The sequence below is a fragment of the Rhipicephalus microplus genome, chromosome 4, assembly GCF_043290135.1.
Source record: "Rhipicephalus microplus isolate Deutch F79 chromosome 4, USDA_Rmic, whole genome shotgun sequence".
NCBI lineage: Eukaryota > Metazoa > Arthropoda > Arachnida > Ixodida > Ixodidae > Rhipicephalus > Rhipicephalus microplus.
The window spans coordinates 61,452,506-61,474,658 of NC_134703.1; the positions used below are offsets into that span (position 1 = coordinate 61,452,506).

Genomic DNA, 22,153 nt, shown 5'->3' on the forward strand with positions numbered 1-22,153 from the left:
AATAAATTCGGCTAACCGCTGAAACCTGGCGCATCTCGTTCATCCTCGTTTTATGAGCACGTATACCGCTGTCAGGTGGGATTAAAACGGCGGCAGCTGCGTAGAGTGCCTCTTGGAATGCGTTTTTTTTTCCTTCTCACGCACAGATTCATGGGTGGTTGCCCTTTGAACGAATTGGAGTGCTACTTTGAGAAGTTTAGCAAAGGAGGAGCTTCTATGCAATCGTCTGCTATTTTAGGAGTCATGTCGTGGCTTCCGAGATCACTGTGAGTATAACAACCATACAGTTTCCCAATATTTGAGAAACTCTATGATAACAACGAGACATATGAGCCATAAAATGCAAGCAAAAAGATTGATCTAGAAACGTCGAATTTAGCATTTTTGCCAGCTCGATATTGTTAAATTGACATCTCAAACAGGCTTACAAACACACTTCTCAAAGACCACATTTTTGCTAACTTTTATATATTTTTAAAAAGGCCTAGTATTTTGTATTTAAAATAAATAAAAAAACGTTTGTTAGCATTAAAAGTTAAAAATAATACAGGACAGGCAGGTGTACGTAACTTTCGCGTAAGTGTCTGTGACTTCGCGGCTTCACCACATTTCGGCGTCTGTTTTGTTTGTGCGGGCGCGAGCGGCAGGCAGGTTAATATTTTTGTTTACCAAGTTGATGCGGCTACCGCGCAACCAGCTCCTCGACGTTGTTACGTTTTTTTATCTCGTCCGGCTGTCCTCGTTCGGGCTTTCCACAGATGGCACGAGTTGCTCGAGACGGCAAGCCTGCTGCCTAAGCTCTGCGAGCGGTGTGTGCCCGCCATCGGGCTGACCGGCTGCTGCAAGTAAGCGCGCGTTGCCTGTAACCGATTGTGTCGCACGTCTGTTGGCGTCTCAAGCGTGTTTCCTGTGCGTTGGCCGACCATCGACGATGCTTCTCACGTTCTACAGTGACGAGGAGTCTGCTAGGTGCATCGATCTAGGCGAATCCATCCCAAACACGCTGGCGCGTACTTACCGTTGGTATCTCTGCAAGACGTGAATGAACCCTTCGTACCTTACTCCCACTACATTGCGAGAGATTTTTGATAACATTCTTCAAGATCTTAATTGGTTTTTCTGTCGCAGAGTCGCTGATCTTCGCGGTAAAACGAACACCGCGAACATATGGGGCCGAGTTATCCGAATCAGTTGTTGTGCAGAGAAAACAGCCGCGGCTACAGGTGGGCATACGGCGGTCGTGTTCAGGAATGGAAGGCTGTGCCTTCGGACGACTCGCATAGAGAGCCGACTTCGTACTTCAGCAGCGCTTATGCAAAACACGATCGGCTGCACAACGCTGAAATTCGCAACGATGCCGAGTGATCGTGAGCAGCACCGCGCGTGCCGTGATACTCGTGCTTCGTACGTGTTTTCACGTAAAATTCGGTAGGTTCTATTTATTGACTCTGCGTTGAAGAAATACATCAGTGAGGATCCGTAATTTATAATCGTAAACTCGCTTTTGAGAACTGGGCATCTGTGCAAGAAACTGATCTATGCTACACACACCTGCTGCAGTTTCGGAACATGTTTACTAAAGAAAAAAAAAAAACGACTTATTCAGCCAAATGTCGACAAGCTCGGCTGGCAAAGTTTACGTGAAGTAGACTGGTGTTGCGTGGTATTCCACTTTCATATGGTTTTCTGCATTGTTAATATACAAGCAAAGTAGTCGACTTGTGTTGCAGTTTGGACAAACGAAGCATATAAAAAATCAATAATCATCCTGTGATTATGACTTGTGTAAACTTTTTGACTTTCGCGCTCCATGGCCTCAAAAAAAAAAAAAAAAGATCACCTTGACAAACACTGACATTGTATTGCACTGAAACTGCACACCAAGACCTACTTTTGGGTCCTGTGCAGTCATCAGGTCTGTTGCAACAGCATGCTATCAAATGTTGCCTCGCTAAAATACGTACATATGAACCTCTTGTAATAGTATTAGATCTGTTAGCGTTATCTGTGCATCTACTCCTTGTACTCACCAATGTGATATACCATGCCATATGTCGAAATGACATGCCAACACAAGTGCTTACCTGGTGTTTGATGTTCACTTTTAGTGGAGCCGGGCATGAGCTTGCTTGGTGCCGCTGACGAACTGAAGTTCGACATCGACCATGATGAAGAAGACGAGGCTTCTGCCGAAGTTAGGAGAAAAGCAGAAGAGGTCTGTCTATCGATTTTGGTATAGTAAGGAACCGAATATGTATCGGGCAGCTGCTGTATCATAAATATGCAGAGCTTAGCCTACACCATAAGAAAAAAAAAAAGTTAAGCATTTGTATATAATGAAATACTTGTAACGCTGTTCGAGACGGAAGGTACTTTGTGTAACACTGTTTATCCAGTTTACTGGCAAAATGTTGATTCTATGGCGAAATTCTGGTCAGTTTGGCTGAAATACCAAAAGAGAAACTGTTGCTTGGGAGCAGGGTTGACTGCAAAACTTAAGTTTATTCTAGTTTCTGGTTATAGATTTTACGAGCCTCTACTAAATATCAGTAAAGAATGACTACAATGTTCTAAAAAAAACTAAATGCTTAGTAAGTTTCACGAGCTGCTCTTACACTGAAGCAGTTCACAACAAAAGAATACATTCAACTCCGTCATTTCTCGTAGTGGTAAAACTTGTTCATCTGGCATAAAAGGGTTTGTTGTTCAGCATGCACTGACCGGTAGACACAGGATGGTCCACTATGTCAGCGAATACTTCAAGCTCTGTGAAATCTTGGTTGGAAATTCATTCCAATCATGTTTTCACCATTTTAGACGTGAGAAATGCACATATTAATGATGTTTCGCTGTAAAAATGAGTACTTGTAGCACTTGTCATTTGTGCATGTTCGAATATTCAAATTTCTGCAAATCGTTGCCTCCTTAACTACCTGTTTGGTCATGGCTGAATATTTGGGAAAATCAGAATATGAATTTTGGTATCAAATGTGTTTCGAACAAAGAAATTATTTTTGTACACCCCTACTGATAACTGAATTTAATTCTCTTTATAGCTGCAACAAGCAGTTGCAAATGGCTTTGATGACTTGGAGGGACTGTCAGATGATGATGAAGACCTTTCTGCTGACCAGTGAGTTGTCTTGGCTTTTCTTTGCAACCAGCATGATCAGCAAAAGAGAAATACTATTGTAGTTAATCTTGTTTGATGTGATAGAAAGTTGATGGAAATGTTCCTGTCATTTTTTTTCTTAGCCAAGTGTAAAACGTTGGAATGCATGTGCATGAAAGAGCTTATGTGCAGTGTGCACTTGGTCATCTGTGTTTTGTCATGTATTGTTGTCTTAGTGGTCCCATGTTGTGGTGTTGTTTTTTTTTAAATTCCTACGATGGTTTTATCAATGCACTTCACGCAGCAACAGCTTATTCATGACCCTTGTGGTGATTTTTTTGTGATCTCAATTTTACACATAAAACTTGAAACTACCAGATTCTGTTTGGTTACCAGAGTCCTGCATTTCTAGGTACTTCAAGCCCCCTGGGGTTATTGGTTATGGTGCGACAACCTCTACTCCGAATCAGGACGGACAGGTAAGATTGTTGCTTTTACATTAATAACAATATTTCATTCACTAATTATTTAAGAAAAAGAAAGTCGTGAAAGAACTGGTAACTGGCTAGTTGGTTCTGTAACTTGCCTAGTTGGTTCTGAATGCTTTCGATATCGCGTGAAAATGGTTATTCTTCATATGTCTCGGGGAAAATAGCTCTTGCCAGTTTGAAAAGTACTCCAGCATGCATTGCAGCATACCAAAGTTTGCACAATGAGCTTTCCAAGAAACATATGTTGTGGAGCAACGGAAATATGTTGGAATGAATCGAAATGTGAAAAGTTTTGTTTGCCAGCTGGTAATTGATCAGCGAAGCTCCCGAGAAATGGGACGAAAACCACTATGCGCGTGATCTCGCTGCTGGCTTTCATGAATTAGGTCGAGTGGAGAGCTAGTGGTGGGAGGATAAAGTATGGTAAACAGTGTAATAAAAAGCGCTATATATGCAAAAATATTTAAAACAAAGAAAATTTAGAATATACATATTGAAGATAAATGACCCAGAAACAGTATGAAAATTCTACACAATGTTTTTATTAACATCTACAAAGAAAATCGGAACCAAGGTGCTTCTTCATTGGTCGTGCCATGTGGTCGGGCATTACATCTTTTTTTTTTTTTTTTTTTTTGAGATACAGGTGAACTCGTGCACTTCTCTCATTAACTTCTCTTTTTATGATAAGAGCCTGCAGGTGTTATAATATAAATGCATGTTTGTAATGCGAACAATCCCTCCATAGATCAAATATCCACTGAATCACTGAATCAAACGTCCACTGTTTGTTGTGTTCCATACCGTTTAAAAATTTTGTTTACGTACTGTGAATGTTAAATGTTATAGTTATATTTTTTGTTATGTTATTGTACACTATCACAGAAATGTCATTAACTGTACTGACTTTGTATGTACCCCCCCTTGCAGTAATGCCACTGCGGCGTTGCAGGGACTATGTAAATAAAATAAAAACTTGACCAGTCTAGCATCACCTCTTTCCATTGGCCACCTCTCTCTGCATAGGTTGGCGTTCCTATACGAGCATTTAGGTATATTTATTTGTACTTCTGCAGATAATTATGAAGAAAAAAAAGAATATCACACACAGTCCTAAAACGTCTTGCGGCGCTCCGTAGTATGAAACCGAGATGTGCTCTGGCGGCTTTCCTGTCATGAGGGGAGGCTGTGCTGCTGGCATCGGCACACCACACTACGACGTGTGGGCCTCGCACGCAACCAGAGGCACGAATGTCAGCAGCCATGCACTTGCGGGGGAGGAGACATCTTAAAGAGGCCGTAAACAAAGCAGACCCATGAATGACTGCGGATGTCTTCGGTTGATGCAAAACATCGTCGCCATACTACTTTAAGTCGAAGTGTGGTAATTCAGATGTGATTGCAAGACTGTTTCGGGCAGTGCATGTTTTTTTGCAGCACAGGTGTGCATCTATGCAGGCGTAACGACGACGGCATAGAAGCGACTAGTGACACTAGACGCGGCCCTGTGTCTGATATAACAATACAAACGAAACAAAAGCTGCTGGAAACTGGTTGAAAAGGCCACCTCAACACTTTACACATGCGGCGGACCTTTGGAAATATTTTTTGTTAAATAAATTTTCCCCTACTCCAACCAACAGCTCCCTGTTGAATAGCTGGCATACATTTCTGGCAGTAATTACTGCTCAACACTATCAGATTTTGAAGCTGACACCTTCATTTGATATTTGACTTGAAAAGGTTCTTTTTATTACAGAAATTTGATGTTACTGCAACATAACCACGAGGGGCAAGCACTTCTGTCAAGTTTGCCAGCCAAGTGCATTCTCCCAACAACATACACACATTTGCTTGCACAAAGGTCTGTCGGAAATCACTATGTTGCCAAAATGGGCAAATTATAACTGATTATGAAAGTTGAGTGGCTGGACTAACTACTAGAAAGTTCTCGGTGCACGAGAAGCAAATTCAACATGTTAAAATCAATGATCCAAAGCGACAATCACCGGGGATTGATTTGAATAGGTGTAGTAACGAAAGAGTTAAGCTCATGACTGCTTAAATTGTGCTGGCACTACAGGCACTGGCAGGTGCTTTCTGGGTCAAATGCATTAGTAATCGTATTTCCATGCGTCTAATGCACTACTTCCTTCGGTGTCTTTATGCTGACCATCATAGACAATAAAATTGCTTGCCATTAACTTTGCTGCAGAACTACGTGGGGAAACCTTTCTCCACACCATACTATGGAATGGGCACCCACCAGAATGCGCCCACAACTCGTGCAACTCACGTCCCGGAGCTCAACACGTATTCCGACAACTACACCAATGGCCTGGATCTCGGGAGTCCTATGCTACAAGGCTATGGCATGGGTGATGGCTTGAATGGAGGAAGCAACGGCATCCACCAGAATCCTGCTATGCCCCCAAATGGTCAACACCCCCCTCATTCTCACGGGACCGCCTTCACAAAGCAGTCAGGTGAGTGCAGTGTAGTTATTGATGTATCCAACTGCTGGCTTTTGTTAACTAACGTTGGCTCATGTTGGCTGCTAAGGCAGTTGAAGGTAATTAGAGGTGGTCAATGTATTGGTAATTTATTTCTCTCTGATGTACCACTAAATACCTGCCAAATCTTTTGCAATCATTGGTCATGCTTACTACCAGAAGGTTTGCACCCTACCACAAATCGTGAATCCTTTCGGAAAGTGAAAATCATCAGCCACGGCCTAGTATTTATTTTCCTACCTGTTTTACATGTTTGTATAGTTCTTTTAAATGTTAATCTAACATTGTGCATATTGACGAAAACCAACTATTCTGAATTATTGTTATTATAGGTAGAGTACTTGCCTATACACTCTGTTCATGTTACCAGGTAGTTTCCTCAGCAGCGCCATGTGCTCATTCCAGGCATAGAGAACCAACCACAGAAATGTAAAATGTGCCGCATTTTTTTCAGATGAGTACGTTCAGCTCGAAGTGATGTACAAGGCGCGAACGAGGGAAGTCGAACGACTCAAGTTCGAGCTGGAAAATCTTCGAGAGTCATCTAGAGCAGAGATCACCTCTTTGCAGGACAAGGTGACTACTGTGCAAGGTTTGTGGCAGCTCGTATCCTCTCCTTGCATTGAGTAGCCCCAGTAAAGGTGAATTTGCACGTGCAGGACGTGAAGGGGAAATGTACAGAAGTGCTTTCAGGTTGTTTTGGGCCTGTATCTCCCTTGGATCAGTCTTCATCTGAGTATTTATCATATGTTCCTGTAAGGTCCATCGTTTTTTCATGATTGGGTAAAGGGCACTCCTGCACAGGTTAATACAGTATGTTCTGTCTAGCACAATAAATTTGGCAAGTTAACTAGTAGAAGAACGAGAGTGTGAGTACAGTACACTTAACTGTAGAAGCAGTGATAAACCTGATATAATAAATGGATATCTTTGTCTTCATTGAAAATAGGTAAGCGGTGTAATTCATCTGAAAGCCTTCGCGTCATGTCTTTGTAAAAATTAATGGCCAAATATTGTATGCACCTTTCTTTTAAAACTAGAATTTATCATGTCTTGATGCACTCTATAGTTCATTAGCTAAATAAATTTTGTGAATACCGGCTAGGAGAGATGATTTCATGTGTATGCAAATTTGCCATTTTGTGAGTTCTTTTTTTTTACCTTTACCTGCTGGATTAAGTGTGAAATAGATTACAACGAATATGTCAATGTGGCACAGCCCCTCAAACATTTTTTTTTTCATTATGGTGTCATCTGTATACTTCTTACTGCTATATCGTCTTCTGTAGTGGTGTGTACAATGGTACACATCAACTTTGGAGGCGTGTCACACATCGCGTGTTTCTTCAAATAGCTTGAAACGCAGTGTGCATATTCGTACGGGCCTCCTGAGTGGGCAGCTAGCAGTCACATAACTTTATTTTGCTGCATGTTGTTGCAGAAGGTCACCTTGCTGGAGACACTACCATGTTCAACAACCGTTCGGTGTGCCGCGTTTCAGGACCAATGTCAAGAGTTTTCCGTTTTTTTTTTCTTAGCTCTAAATGAATATGACCAGAGAACAAACTGTGATGGCATTTTGGGTATGATATCTGGATTTTTTTGACGCAAGGATTGAGGCTGACCGCTTTTGGAATAATTAAGTAGTTGATCACATTAACTACTGAAACTCGCACAAAACAATGTTCCTTCATTTTCTTTCTTGGAATGTAATACCAGGTGCCTTGGAATTATTCCACGCGAATTTCATGCATTTGCAGGCAGTGGATCATAATTCGTACCTGAAGGGGACTTGACAGCTTGCCCAAAAAAGTGTAGTTTGTTGGCTGATTCATGAAGTGAAGTAACTGAGCTAAGTTTGATAGATTGATTGATATGTGGTGTTTAACATCCTAAAACCACCATATGATTATGAGAGACGCCTGAGGGCTTCAGAAATTTTGAGCATCTGTGGTTCCTTAACGTGCGCCCAAATCTGAGCACATGGGCCTACAGCATTTCTGCTTCAATAGGAAATGCAGTTGCCGCAGCCGGAATTCGATCCCGCGACCTGCGGGTCAGCAGCCGAGTACCTTAGCCACTAGATTACAGAGGCGAGGCAACTGAGCTAAGTTTATCGAATAACTTGCCCCCATGCTGAAATATGCAAGTCTGATATGTGGGGTTTAACATCCCAAAAGAAATATGCAAGTCTCCTGGTTAGCTCAGCTTGGCAACTCCTTGGCACTGAAGGATATCTGTGATACTCGTGTGTAGCCGCCATGTAACGCTATGTGCATCTTCCTAATGGGAGCATCATAAACATAACTGTTTTGTCATAGCGCAATACCACATAATTTCAATAGGCTATTCTATCCCCATTCTGCTACGTTTCTAGACAACTCTCAAAGCCTCTCCTTTTGGACACTGCTTTAGGTTAACATATGTAAATCAAGCATTTTGGCGGGATCAGTCTGTCTTGATGCAGTATAATACCGCCACAGGCATGGAACATTTTCCAAAATATGATATGTGAAGAACTTCAGCTTGCCTACTCACCTATTTTTTAATTCCCACATTTAGTTTTTTTGGGGCCATTTCTGCATGCATATCTGGCAGAGTTCGAAGCAGTGTTGTACTGACAGCAGTGTTATTGAAAGAGATTTTGTCATGTGCCTCATTTCTGTCCTGTTTCCTGCACAGCCAGTGCAAAGATGTACATGGAGAACTGGAACCAAGCAAACCAGGCCTTGGCAAACAAGACCACTGAGAATGCCGAGCTTTCTGTCAGGCTTTCCACACTCCAGAACCAGCTGGAAATCGAAACTAAATGCAGAGAAGAGGTTAGTTTCATTTGTGAAGCTTGGAGAACTGATCCTCTGCTGCAGCGCAGTAGAGAATTGATATAAGACCTGTCGATATGTTTTCGCTTAGGTGGAGCTTTCTTCAAAATAACGAGAACCAAAAAGATTATGTTTGGTACAGTAGGCTGTCAGTAAACAGAAATTTCTTAAAATGAACAACTGACTGTTATGATTGATCTTGTACTTGTATTTTGCACCTGTGTTCATATCACAGTAAATGGAACTCCTGTTAAATAGAAGAGATTTTCCTGGTCCGCTCAGGTTTTGTTTAATGAGAGTCTACCATTCATTGCACTGTTCGCACGACTGGGAGAAGTTGTGTAAGATGCCAGTATGCGGCATTAGCGATGGTCAGATCATAATTTTGTGTATTGACAAATATTTAGGTGTATTTGATCACAACGATGAGACATTGAGACGTCTCGCAGCTTATTTCCTACATTATTCAAATACCTGCCAACTCTTTCGATTTTTCCGTAAAATGTACTGATTTTGACCGTGCTTTTGATTTTACGAATCTTGCCTGAAATTTTATAAAAAATATATCATTTCCGACAAAAAAAAAAAATAAATAAAGTGTGGCCTTCGCGATTGGGTACGGTGCATTGCTGTAGCTAGTCGCAGAGGCCATATAAATGGCGTTGTGCTATATTCCGCCACCAGGAGAGAACAATATGTATTGGTGTTATCATCATCATATACTTGGCAAGTTTCTCGTTTGTACGGTTGCCATAAAAATCTCTCGGAAATTGAAATTTGTGTGCGAGATCTGGCCTCATTGATTAAAATGCAGGTCAGTCCATTCCAGGCTTTTTCCGAACCCACCGCATTTTATTATCATCGAATTTGAAAGGCGCACATCTAAACGTGCAGTAGAGTTTCAGTGATGTGAAACCGCGGCAAATACGAATTCGTGAAATTCCCAGCCAAATTCATATCTCAACACGGCCGAAATTCGAATGTTCTGAACACTTTTTTCTGATCGCCGCGTGTACTATGAACTTCAGTTCCGAAACCATCGAACCAAGGCCGATCGAGAGCAGCGTGCTCGAAGCTTCGGAAGTATGCGTGCGACCAGCGCACGCATTGTCTTCTACAGTGCACGCGGTTGTCATTGCCACAACCGCTGTGGACGAAACCGTGGTCGTTTGACGCGGTCATGTTTGGTAGAGTGCCTCAATGGCGGCGCCCGAACTAGTGCATTGAGGCACTCTAATGTATTGCTGACAGAACTCTGAAAGTGTGTGTGCGGCCAACGCTCGACTAGTCCAAGCAACGCTGCTTTCAGCAAACTCTGTTCACAAAACTGTGGCAGTCGCGATCATAGATAGCATAAAACAACTTAGTTGTGAAGGCACGTGGATTGAAAACAAAACTACCGTTTGCTGCAACCGCCGAGCACAAAACCGTGATCTGCGATGGGATAGCAATCTACGAGCTATGAGGGCATGTGGCTGACAAATCGGTAGATCAAAAGCAGTAAAGATGTAAAAAAGGCTTGAAGCATTTTGGCGTTCTTGTTCAAAGAATCTAGTAGTGGCGAGCAAAGCCAAAGCTATCACCTGCGCTTTCGTGGCAGCCAACTGCGCCGTCCCATCCGTTCACTCATGAAGACATATGCGAATTGTTTTGACGGAAATAGATTTTTTGCTAGTTGTTTTGATGACGCGAAATTTAGGGAGCATTTGCGCTCCCCCTTTTGAGACTCTCACCTTAGTGAGGAACCCTACCTTTGTGTGTTCGGCCACTTCAGGTCATTATGAGACTGCAACGCCGATGACGCCGATGTTTGGGCTTGTGTTTGGGGGACTCTCCCCCCACTCTTGTTTTTAACAATGTTTTTTTTTTCTTTTGGTGTGAGAAATAGGGGAAAATAATTCAGCGAGTCAATTTGACTTATGGTGGCAAAACATTATTATGCTTGTCACTAAAGCCAAATCTATCACAGCGACAAATTAAAAAAAAAAAACGGTAACCACCCACCCCCTTCTCCTCCCGGAGGTTTTACAAATTTCTCTGTTGCCAGGTTGGCAGGTATGTATTCATGTTATTCAACTGGCTTGAGAAATATGCGTCCTGTGCATTATATATGTGAGCTTTCTGACAGAGAATTTTGTTTACACTGGTAATAATTAAATGAGTAAAACAATTACTGAACACTACATGTGAATTTTGGTTCCATTAGTGTGTATAATTTTCGTGTTCAGTATTAGCTCTCCTGTCTTGGGTCAGGGAATTGGTACTAATGCCTCATTTTCTCTTGCATTTTTAAATACGGATGTGAGGATTGAAAGGGTGCTACAGTGAAATGTGAGGTTCGACCATAGATTTTTTATGTTTGCCTGTATGGTTCTTATATATGTGTATCCTTCAGTAAACTTTCAGTTGCTAGTCTGGGCTTGTGTGTGTGCCTTCTCTGTTTCTTGCTGCTTTTTCGCACAGTTTTGTAGTTATGAATTACCAACTTGCCCAGCATTCAGTACTCTTATGGTTCTTTTAATGCACATTTGGACTGCCTTACAGTATTATTTACTTGATAGTCAGTTAACATGAGCATTTCGGCAGCGTTGGAGTAATTGCGGCACGAGGCTGCAAAATCGATTGCTTATCCTTGAAGTTGCATTTCAGTTGAAGCTAATTGAAAATACACATGCATAATGCACATACACAATACATGGATTTAGATGCATGTTAAAAAACTTTGGTTGGTGAAAAATAACTCAAAGCCTTAGTTAAATGAATTAACTAATCAGTTTATGGCGTGTCTAAAACTGCAGGAAACAGCATTAAGATGTGTAAAAGCGTCACTTCCATTCCATTGTAATTGAGACGATAAGCTATCCAGAAGTACTGACAGGTGTCTCGAATCGTTGAGAGAGCTTGCGGTGATAAAGCAGAGTTTCCATATTTAACTTTTGCTGTTGACACTTAAAACAGGTTTTTATGGATGCATTCACTTGCAGCACATTGAGAAGATGAAAGTGGCAGAGGCCACCATCAGAATGCTGCAAGAGCAGGTTTCAGAGTTGAGCAGTTCAGATGCCCTCGTGCACCTGAAGAGAGACTACGATAATTTGCTGCAAACGCGGAAGCAGAAGCATCAGGCCGAAGTGTACAACCTGAACGAGAAAATTGATGAACTGAGCAGAAGCTTGGCCGCAAAAGTGACCTTTTTTTCCTTCTCTCTTTTTTTGACACCCTCTGATTGACTGTGATGAGTGCTTTTAAGTCCATCTTCTTCATTTGCCGCATTTACTCTATGTAACATGGCCACAGTTGTAACGCGAGGGGGGACGTTTTATTGTGTTAAAAAAAGTGAAAATGAAAGAAATGTGTGTATCATTGAACTTTTTAGACAACTTGCATTTCGATATTTGCTTGTAACGCGAGGGTCGACCTCAGGTAGCGAAAATCTGGAGAAAAGCTCGCAATAACTTTAAGTAAATATGGTAGTTGCGAGTTTCGCTGCTGTGCGTCATTCATCGTCGTTGACACCAGCTTATTTCAATCCCACTTCCAAGGTTTTGGCTCCTCGCAGAATGCCATCAACAACATTTGTCCTTATTTACTGAACCCTCTTGTTGGCTCTCACAATTTCTCATTTTGTCATCCTTGCTGGGAATTTATTACTTTTTTCAGAGAGTCCACAATAAATCTTTTTTTTTTACTCATCATGGAGAGTGACCTCTGTTATGTCCAGAAACAGGCAGTGACGTGCTTTATATTGAAGTTCATTACACCAAGGTTTAACTGTGTGTGCCAGCAGAGCCATATTGTTGCCACTCTTGATTGCAGCGTTTGCCCTTCGAAGTTGCACCTCTCGTCCACCTGCAGTAATGTCAGTAGCTGAATGTATCCATTTATCTTCTTTACCTATTTCTGTTAGCACCCCAGAACAATTCGAAGACTCTGCTTAGACGTGCTATTCTCTTTGCCTTGGTTACAAATTCTGGCTATGCTTGTTGTTGCAGGGTGACGAACTGCGGATGTGCAAGGCTCGTTTCGAGGAGCGCGAGAGGCAGTTTGAAGCGACGCTTTTGGAAAAAGCTGACACCATCAACCAACTTACGCAATCCCTGAGCAGCAGTCAGAAGCAGTGCCAAGAACTCTTGGAAAACCGTGAGTGTGAGGGCTTTTGTGCTTCCAGAGGCTTAACTGGGTTAGCCTCTATTCCACAGTTCAAAATTGATTGATGATTGATATGTGGGGTTCAACGTCCCAAAACCACCATATGATTATGAGAGACGCCGTAGTGGAGGGCTCCGGAAATTAGGCCACCTGGGGTCCTTTAACGTGCACCCAAATCTGAGCACACGGGCCTACAACATTTCCGCCTCCATCGGAAATGCAGCCGCCGCACAGTTCAAAATTGGATCAATGCTTGACTGAACATCAAGAGAGCTGTATTATCTTTGCAGTCATTTCATACTGCCACTAAAAATGTACACCTATGTCCAAGCTATACTGCTCAAGGCATTTAGGTGTTGGACATCTCAGATGGCACAGGTGCTGCTGAAAATTAGATGCTCGAGACAGTTAAGGGGGTCACTGCATCTGAAAACGTTTTGAAAACTTCTTTATGGATTCATATTAAACTCGCTGAGTTTAAGTATCATTGTGTGCTGATTTCAAATATGCAATTATTTTCCTAGTACTATATGTAGTTTTTAAATTTAAAGCCACAGTCATCCTAAACTGAAGGAGTCGCAAAGTAAATAGCATGTCGGAATGACCTGGAATGAGTAGACAGTGTGAGAAAATGAGAACGGATGTTGTGAGCCCATGTGAGCAAAACTTACGGTACGTTAAATATTTGTGATGAAAAACCATTTGTTTAAATGCGTTTAGATTATCCATTATTGTTTTCTTGCATTAAGTGCTCGTTTCAAGTTGTTTTGGATTGCTTATTTACTGTGTAACTCTCAGTTTAGGCAAACTATGTCTCCCAAAAAGCATATCAAATGTTTAATATTTAAAAAAACTGCATATTATACTAGAGAAAAATAATTGCACATTTGAAATCTGCATACAAATTCACATAAACTTAGCAAGCTTCACCTCAATCGACAAAGAATTAAAAAAAAAAAGTTTCAGGACCTACGTTCTCTCTTAATAGCGATGTAAGGTTCCAGCAGTAGAGAACAGAAGTGCTTGGTCAGCACTTCAGCAAAGGTACCATAAATTTTGTTTTTCAAGGTTTGAAGAACCGCTATTTATTTCTCTCTTGCTATCAAAAGCTAAAGAGTAACAGCATTGCATTGCCCCACCACGGTGGTCTAGTGGCTAAGGTACTCGGCTGCTGACCCGCAGGTCGCGGGATCAAATCCTGGCTGTGGCGGTTGCATTTCCGATGGAGGCGGAAATGTTGTAGGCCCGTGTACTCAGATTTAGGTGCACGATAAAGAACCCCAGGTGATCGAAATTTCCAGAGCCCTCCACTACGGCGTCTCTCATAATCATATGGTGGTTTTGGGACATTAAACCCCACAAATCAATCAACAGCATTGCATTTATAACTGGAGTGCACATTATGATCAAAGATGCTGCATCTTTAATTGCTGTCCATGAGCAGCAGTCAAGTGCACGTAAGAGTGAAGTAAATGCAGTAACTTGATGGGCTACTGTAAAGTTCCTACTCGTTGTGATTTTAATCATCCAAAATAAGCTACATGCTTTTCGTTTGCCTTGTATACACGTAATCGATGATTTTCTTGTATCAAGGCACACCCCATGAATCAAGACAGCTCCTTGAACAGTTCCAGACCCTTCAAGAGGAAAGGGGCAAGGAGAGACAGAGATTGAAACGACTAGAGGTTGGTAATCACTCTTTGTCACGCCTTCCAATAGTACCTTTGCCACTGCATCTTCTGAAACGCACATTTGAAACTTGGACATTGAAGCCTTTTCGTAACTATTTCAGGAGGGAGTTGATGACCTCTATCAGCTTCTTGTACCCAAGGCAAACATGGCCCTCTGCAATCCTGAAATATCAAAGAGGTGAGGAGGAAAATGGACTTACGGACGGTGCACTGGTGTTTGATTCGCTCGGCACATCAGAGCCCGCCGTAATGTCATTTTACGTATCAGATTATCTGTAGACTTGTCACAGGAATGGACCTCAAGTGGGGAAAAAAAAAAAAAGAAGAAAAAAAGTGAAAGCATTGCACTAGCGGTGCCAAGCCTGTAGGAATAGTGGAACTGAGTGGTCTTTATTGTTTATTTTTCTCTTTGTTTTTTCTTCCTCTTTTTCTCTCTCATTGTTCTATTTTTATCTAATTTTTGTCATTTTTTCTATTGCCTTGTTGTCTATATTTCTTGCTCTTTGTATTCTTTTGTCTTTCTTCCATTTTTTGCTTCCTCTTTCTGTCTCTTCCTCCCTCTTTATTTCTTTTTCGCCTTTCTTCCCATTATTATATTGCTCTCTCTCTTTCAGTGGTGACTCTTGCTTTGTCCTCTCCTTCCTCCCTTGCTTCCATTTCCAACCCGCCTGTGCTATACTATACAACGTTATATAATTCTCTGCTAGCAACCCTAAGTAGCCCGAGTGGTTATGGTGACCTTTAGATGGTGGGTACACGGTCTCAAACATCACCTTGTCAAGAAATATCATTACAAAGAATTTTTCTTTTTATATCTCTTTCTGTCTCTCTCCTGTTCTTTCTCTGTCTCATTCTCTCACCCATCGGAGTTATCAGAATCGTCCGTCGGACAGATTGGTGCAGTGTTCTGTGACTAGCACAAGAAGAGGATGAATGTAGTGTGTGCTTGTTCATAATGTTGATAATTTTCTGGAAACAGATTACGACCAACGGCTGGTGTAAACAGCTTTGCTGTTAGAAGAAATGAGAAAATGTTTTTGTGTTAAATGCTTTTTGTTTAATCTTCAGACGTAAAAAAATAAAAATAAAATGCAGCACCAAGTGCTTCATGCATTCTTCTCAAACCCTGTCCATGTGGACGAAATAACTGTGTAGTTTTCTCGAACTGGTCGCCACCTTCGGAAGATGTCAACACTTCATCTCATTGTTGGCAACTAGTTATCGCATTAGGAGGTGCTTTTTGGTGTCAAAGGATTCTGTCATGAATGTACTTGTCATTTACAATGTATCAGCATGTTGGCTAGACAAGTGGAGGGAAATGACTATAAGTGTGGTTGAGGTGGATTGAACGCTTCACAAGGCTCTGCAACCCACTGCCCGTGTGTCGCTCCAGGCTGGTCGATCACTCACCGGTATGTTATAATTTGTTTTTTTTTTTCACATCTATTTGCAGCGATGACAGTCTAGCAGCTCGGTCGCTCAGTAAGCCTTCCTCTGAGGATCCGATGTGGAAGGTCCGTCTGTGCTGCCGTGAGGTTGGCCACCTTCGCTCTGAGATCCTGAGGGCGAGGGATGGGCTCTCGCTCGCTGACAAAGAGCTTGACCAGCTCAGGGGAAAGCTGCAAATGGCAGAGGTATCTTGTTTTGTTTGTCTTACATTATTGCTTCTAACAGGAAGCCATGTATGATATAATAATGATAATCAGGGTTTTATGTCCCAAAACCTTGATACAATTACAGCCGCACCCCTTTATCAAGACGCGCACATGGGAGTATTTCTTGCCCCTTACATGAGGTGTCTTACAAGCAAAGTACCACATTCTCATTGTCTAATCAACTCCTATTGTGATGCTGAACACGGTAGTGTCACTTAAAACCAGTTGTTTCCCACATCAGTTGCTCCCATAAAAGGGTCCAACTATACGAGAGACGCCATAGTGGAGGGATTCGAAAGTATCGACCACCTGGGGTTCTTGAACATGCACCTAAATCTAAGTACTGTTAAGACGTTTATTAGCGGACACTCGGCGATGATGCACGACAGCGACAGTCAATGTGGGGACCGACTCTCTGCACGAGCTACTCTTCTTTTCACGAAAAGAGTGATTCACTAGAAGGCACTGGAGAGGACGACCCACTGTTCAAAGGCTTCGCTACAACAACCCCGGGTACGAAAAAGGAGCCGCCTGGTGACCTAACAGCTGGTTACTATGAGCGAATCATGGTAGGCCTTGAGACGCTCCACGTTGACAATGTCACGCCCTCGACGGCGCATGTCCGAAGATGGTTCGATGGGTTCGATCGAGTAGTTTACAGAGAAAGTGAGTTCGACAACACGGTAGGGGCCTTCGTATTTGGGCAACGGTTTTGAAGATAGGCCAGTTGCAGTGGTAGGGATCGAGAGCCAGACGAGCGCTCCAGGGAGGAACATGGGCGCAGTAGTGCTGGCGTCAACGCGAATGCTTTTTTGCCGCTCTTGATCATGCACAGTAAAGGTCTTTGCAAGCAACTTGACATTTTTCAGCAAGCTTGGCTTTAGCAGAAATAGGCGCACAGTCAGACGGACCTGACTTGCATGAAAGTATCGTGTCGATGGTGTGCGACGGGTGCCTTCCATATAATAAAAGGGGGAAAAGCCAGTAGTGCTTTGAGGGGCGGTATTATATGCATAGCTGAGGGCAGAATGGCATCCTAATTTGTGTAATCGGCAGCGACGTACTTGGAGAGCATGTCGCCGAACGTACGGTTGAAGCGTTCGGTGAGGCCATTCATCTGCGGGTGTTAAGCAGCAGTTTTGCGGGGAACAACGTTGCACTCTTTGAGAATGACTTCGACGACTTCAGACAGGGAGACGCGGCTTCGATCACTGAGCAGTTCCTGGGGTGGACCATGTCACAGCATGAATGGTTGGAGCAGTAAGGAGGCCACATCGCTCGCTGTAGCCGCGGGGAGAGCGGCATTTTTGGCGAATCGCGTGAGGTGGTCCATAGCGACAATGGCTCAGCGGTTGCCAGCCAATGTTGGTGGAAGTGGCCCATACAAATCGATGTCAACCCGCACAAACGGCCTGGCAGGGCAAGGTAGAGGTTGCAGACCTACTGGCGACAGGTGCATTGAAGTTTTGCGGCGCTGACAATCTATGCAGGAGCGAACGAATTTCTGCATGCAGCAGTACATGCCGCGCCAAAAGTACCGTTGGCGAACGTGGTGGTAAGTCTTTACCCCAGAGTGCACACATTGCTTATCAGAATGAAAGCACATGTCATAGCGCAGACTGCAGGGGGTATGACTAGTAGCCACTGGCGGCCGTCACCATTGTAATTGCGTCAATGGAAAAGGTCGTCGTGAACGGCGAACTTTGACCTCTAGCATGTTGTCGCTGTTGAAATGTGGCTGCCATGGCTGGGATTCAATCCCGCGACTTTAGGTTCAGCAGCTGAGTACGATGACCTCTAGCAGCAGGTGTGATCAGGTGAAACCGGGACAGTAAATAAATGGCTGCTTGGAAAAGGCTTTTTTGATTGTTTATTTTCTAAAGATTTGTATACTGCATAACTGCATGCTTCTTAATGTGATGGCCTGTAAAGCGATCATGACATGTGTAGGCTTGAATGAACATGAATGAGTTTTATTTCTTTTTCTCAGTTTTCTGAAAACATGCTTTTTGGTGACTTTATTAGTTTGTCGGATTGATATCTTGCAATCTAGAACAGCTACAGCAATAATTTTTTCATTAACCTAATGCCCGATCTGTGTATTACAAAGTGCTGAGAGTAGAATTTCCATTTGCTTCTCATATAAATTTAGAAGGTATTAAATTTCTTTCTAAGTGATAACCATGAGATGACTCCTCAACTTTCATCATCTGCAGAATCACTAGTTTTTCTTTAATTTGAAATCTGCTTGCAGCATTGCATTTATTGCTAATTGCACTGTATAGCTATGCAATAATATTTACTTTTTGATAAGCCCTTTCTTTTCTATAGTCTCCGAAAACAATAGAGTGGCAGCATTGTGTATCTTCTAAATTATTTGACCTACAATGAAATTTTTTTGCATATTTGAAATCAGCAGGAGAAACTACATAAGCATGTATATTTTCATCATATTTGGTCCACAAATACAGAATATATGTCCACACACCATGTCCCCCCTTAAACAAAAATTAACGTGTTTAAAACGCGTCGGACTGGAAACCACGAGCCTGCTTAAAGAACAGAGCGTGAGGTTCCTTGCAAAAGTTCAGCCCGCAATGCAGCCAGCATGAAGAGTTCTTTAAAGAAAACCACCTAGGCACATTAAAGACTGGTAGGTTTATCTACACGAATCAAAGGTTTTGCCTCCATCATGCCTAAAATCAATTTACCTGGCACAAAAGATAGGTTAAATTAATCAATCTGAAAGTGCACTGAGCAGCCTATTGTTTGTAATATGTATTCCATAACCCCTTTTTTTCTTTTCTCCTTTCAGAATGAAGTAGCTAGGTTACAGGAAAAGCTCCAGGGTAGAGATGGTTCGGAAACAGAGTCCCAGTTTCAAGACATGAAGGATGAACTGACAAGGCAGGTCCAGGTAAGAGTTTGACTTCAAGTGTACATACTCATTGGGAATGCACAGAGCATCCTTACAACCACAATCTAAGGTTAGTCAGGTCTTTCCCCCGAGATGTAACAAACCATTATCGTTCTGCAAATAGCCTATAATACAGCATCCAAAAGGTGGATGGGCCGTTCATAATTCACAGCAAAGAATTCAAACCATTGAGGGGCATGAAGCTAGGGGTATGCTCCCTGTGAAACAACCATAGAATAATTTGTAGTACTTTTACATTCTTGTGTTTCGAGTAAACGTCTTGGTAACAAGAGGCAAGAACAAGATAATAAAGGTATTAGAATGTTACGCAAACTGATTTTGGATGCCAAAGAATGGCAGGTATACATTACTTTCAGCCAATTAGTATAGACTAAGGAGTCCTGCAACACTTTTCCAAGTAACCATTAAATGATTTCACAAAAGAAATTTATTGCTTTATTAATTGACCGCCACAAAAATTTTGAGAATCTGTCACGTATAAGCGGAGTTGGAGCTGTGTCACTCACTGTATTTGCTTTCTCTCTTCTCATCCTGACGAAAGCACTGGAAGCTGAGCAGGGAGGGATGGCACGGGGTAAATAAGTCGCCATGTGCACGTTGTGACCGTTAGCACTTTTTTTTTGGGGTGGGGAAAGGGGTTAGGATCATGAGTGTGATGTGTGGTGCGCGTTCAAAGTGCGCGCCTTCGAAAAGTGCGCGTCACGGAAAAAAAAAAAAAACAAAAGGAGAAATACCAGAGTGCACGTGCGGTGCTGCTTAAACAAGAATGACGACGTTAAAGAGCGTCAAGCACGAGGATGCGTGGCAGGACGTGAAGTAAACAAAAGGTAAAACATCCAATGGGCAGCGAACACGGAGATTTCAAGGCCCAATGGCTTGACACCACGAAACAGCAGTATCTCCAATGAGAACGAGACAAGTGGGCCAGAGCTGAAGCAGGAGCCTGGGGAGACCAGAGCAAGGGGAATTCGAGGCAGGAGTGCAAGCGGCAGGTCGTCACCGGACCGGGCGCTGAAGATGGGCCGTTGGGTTCCGGACCCGAGCCTACAGGACTTCCACCGGCCGGGGCCTCCTGCTGTCGGGTTCCCGCTCCAAAGGACCGTGGCCATCCGGTCCTGAACTCCTTTCCAGGGCCTGCGGACTTTGGTTCCGGCAGGCGAGCTACAGCCGTCGGGCTCCGGGCCCGAGCTGTGCGCCCAGCTGCTTGACTAGGTCGACCCTAGTTCCCGGACGCGTCGCCACCAGCCTGCGTTCTCCCGTCTCCGACGTGTCCACGCTCCTCAAGCCGAAACCATCACGATTTGGTAGGGCTTTTCGACGTGTCGCCAGCAGCCAGCGTTCCCTCGTCCTCGTCCAGCCCACGCACTGACGCAGGAGTCACGGCGTTCCGGTTTCTCATCACCGCCGAAAACCAACTTGTGGGTGAGACTGCACCGATACTCTTGCGCTACTCCCATCACTCAGCCCCTTTCGAACGTTAGGTTTAGTTACTGACTTTGAACGTTCTTGTTGGGTGTTTACAGATGTGTTTCGTCATGTCCAGTCAACTGTTTATTAAGTGTTTTGTTTTTGTGAGGAATCTTTGCCTTTTCACTTTTCAATTAAACTTTTTGTGTGTTTCTTGGAAACCGAACGGCTTTGTCCTTATTAACAAAACTCTCTGAGGCTCAGCCCGGGAGAAAAACAAATCAGAAACAAGAACCTTGCATCACAAACTGGCGTCCGCAGCGACAGGACAAAGTCGTTTGTTTTTCCAGTAGATTTTTTTGACGCGGTTAACACGATGACGAACACGTGGGAGTTAATTGAGTTGGCGGATAAAATGGGACTGACGGGAGCGGAGTTTAGAGTATGGTACGAGGAGCGGATGGAGAGGGAGCGTGAGCAACGGGCTGCAGAACGAAAGGCGGCGAAGGAAAAGCTTGAATTGGTGCTTAGAGCTAAGAAGGAGGAGCTAGAGCGCGTAACGCGTGAAAATAAAGTGTTGCTAGAGCGTCAGACACGCATACTGAAGCAGCAGCTCCAATTAGAGAGGGTGGACTTCGAGCGGCGACTCGAGCTTGCGATGGCGAAAAGGGGGCAGCTGGCGATGCAGAAGGTCGAGCAAGCGGTGAATGTTTGCTCCGATAGCAGCGTTTGCTGGAGGGAAGTCGATTCCTGCAAGGTTGGCCTCGAGCCTCGCGACAGCCTTACTTCGGAGCGAGAAGCTCAGATAGAGGAAGGCAGAGAGGTGGACAGCCAAGAAGGCAGGAGTCATGAGGAGTTTGTTGAAGCGACGGAAAGCTTCTCTGGCTGGGAACATATTACTTCCGTTAGCTGCTTGGGGACCTCTGAGAGGCCAAGCACCTATGAAGAAGAGCGCCTGGATATGGGCGACCTAGAAGCTGTGGAAAATGTTGTGGAGCAAAGCTTCGATAGCAGGGAACAAAGAAGTTCCATTCAGAATGAGGTGTGTATCAGAACGTCTCAAAGGCCGAGCACATTTCGGGAAGGGGTAGGGCTACCTCTCAATAGCTCCATGGAAGGAGCGCTAGAACGTCATTGGGAAGATGGCAGCGAATGCCATGAAGGCTCTGATATAGTGGCCACTGATTGTTTTGTACCGACAGAGGTAGCAGCAGGCACCACGTCAATGGTCCTAGACCATACGTATATCTCACTCAGAGAGAGAGGGGATTCTAGTTCACAGGATAGCGTAACTGCTATTTGTCCGAGAAAACACGAGGGGAGTGCTGAAGCACTCTTCAAAATAAACAGTATCGAATCGGAGGTGGGCTCGATA

The 22,153-nt window shown here is 43.3% G+C and overlaps 1 protein-coding gene across 2 annotated transcripts in view; it reads left to right on the forward strand.

Annotated features, from left to right (window-relative positions):
• Positions 1-705: 705 nt before the first annotated feature.
• The window catches only part of LOC119172040 (centrosomal protein of 152 kDa), a 34,544-nt gene continuing 13,096 nt past the window's right edge, over positions 706-22,153 (forward strand). The window contains exons 1-13 of one of the 2 annotated variants that reach the window (XM_037423009.2): positions 706-845; positions 2,109-2,215; positions 3,057-3,133; positions 3,525-3,591; positions 5,819-6,089; positions 6,571-6,708; positions 8,799-8,938; positions 11,923-12,123; positions 12,931-13,078; positions 14,681-14,772; positions 14,880-14,956; positions 16,232-16,412; positions 19,249-19,350. In XM_037423009.2, coding sequence (XP_037278906.2) covers position 845; positions 2,109-2,215; positions 3,057-3,133; positions 3,525-3,591; positions 5,819-6,089; positions 6,571-6,708; positions 8,799-8,938; positions 11,923-12,123; positions 12,931-13,078; positions 14,681-14,772; positions 14,880-14,956; positions 16,232-16,412; positions 19,249-19,350 — 1,602 coding nt within the window. In that variant the 5' untranslated portion in view covers positions 706-844. The remainder of the gene's footprint in view (positions 846-2,108; positions 2,216-3,056; positions 3,134-3,524; positions 3,592-5,818; positions 6,090-6,570; positions 6,709-8,798; positions 8,939-11,922; positions 12,124-12,930; positions 13,079-14,680; positions 14,773-14,879; positions 14,957-16,231; positions 16,413-19,248; positions 19,351-22,153) is intronic. The other variant, XM_075892850.1, reaches the window with a different exon arrangement.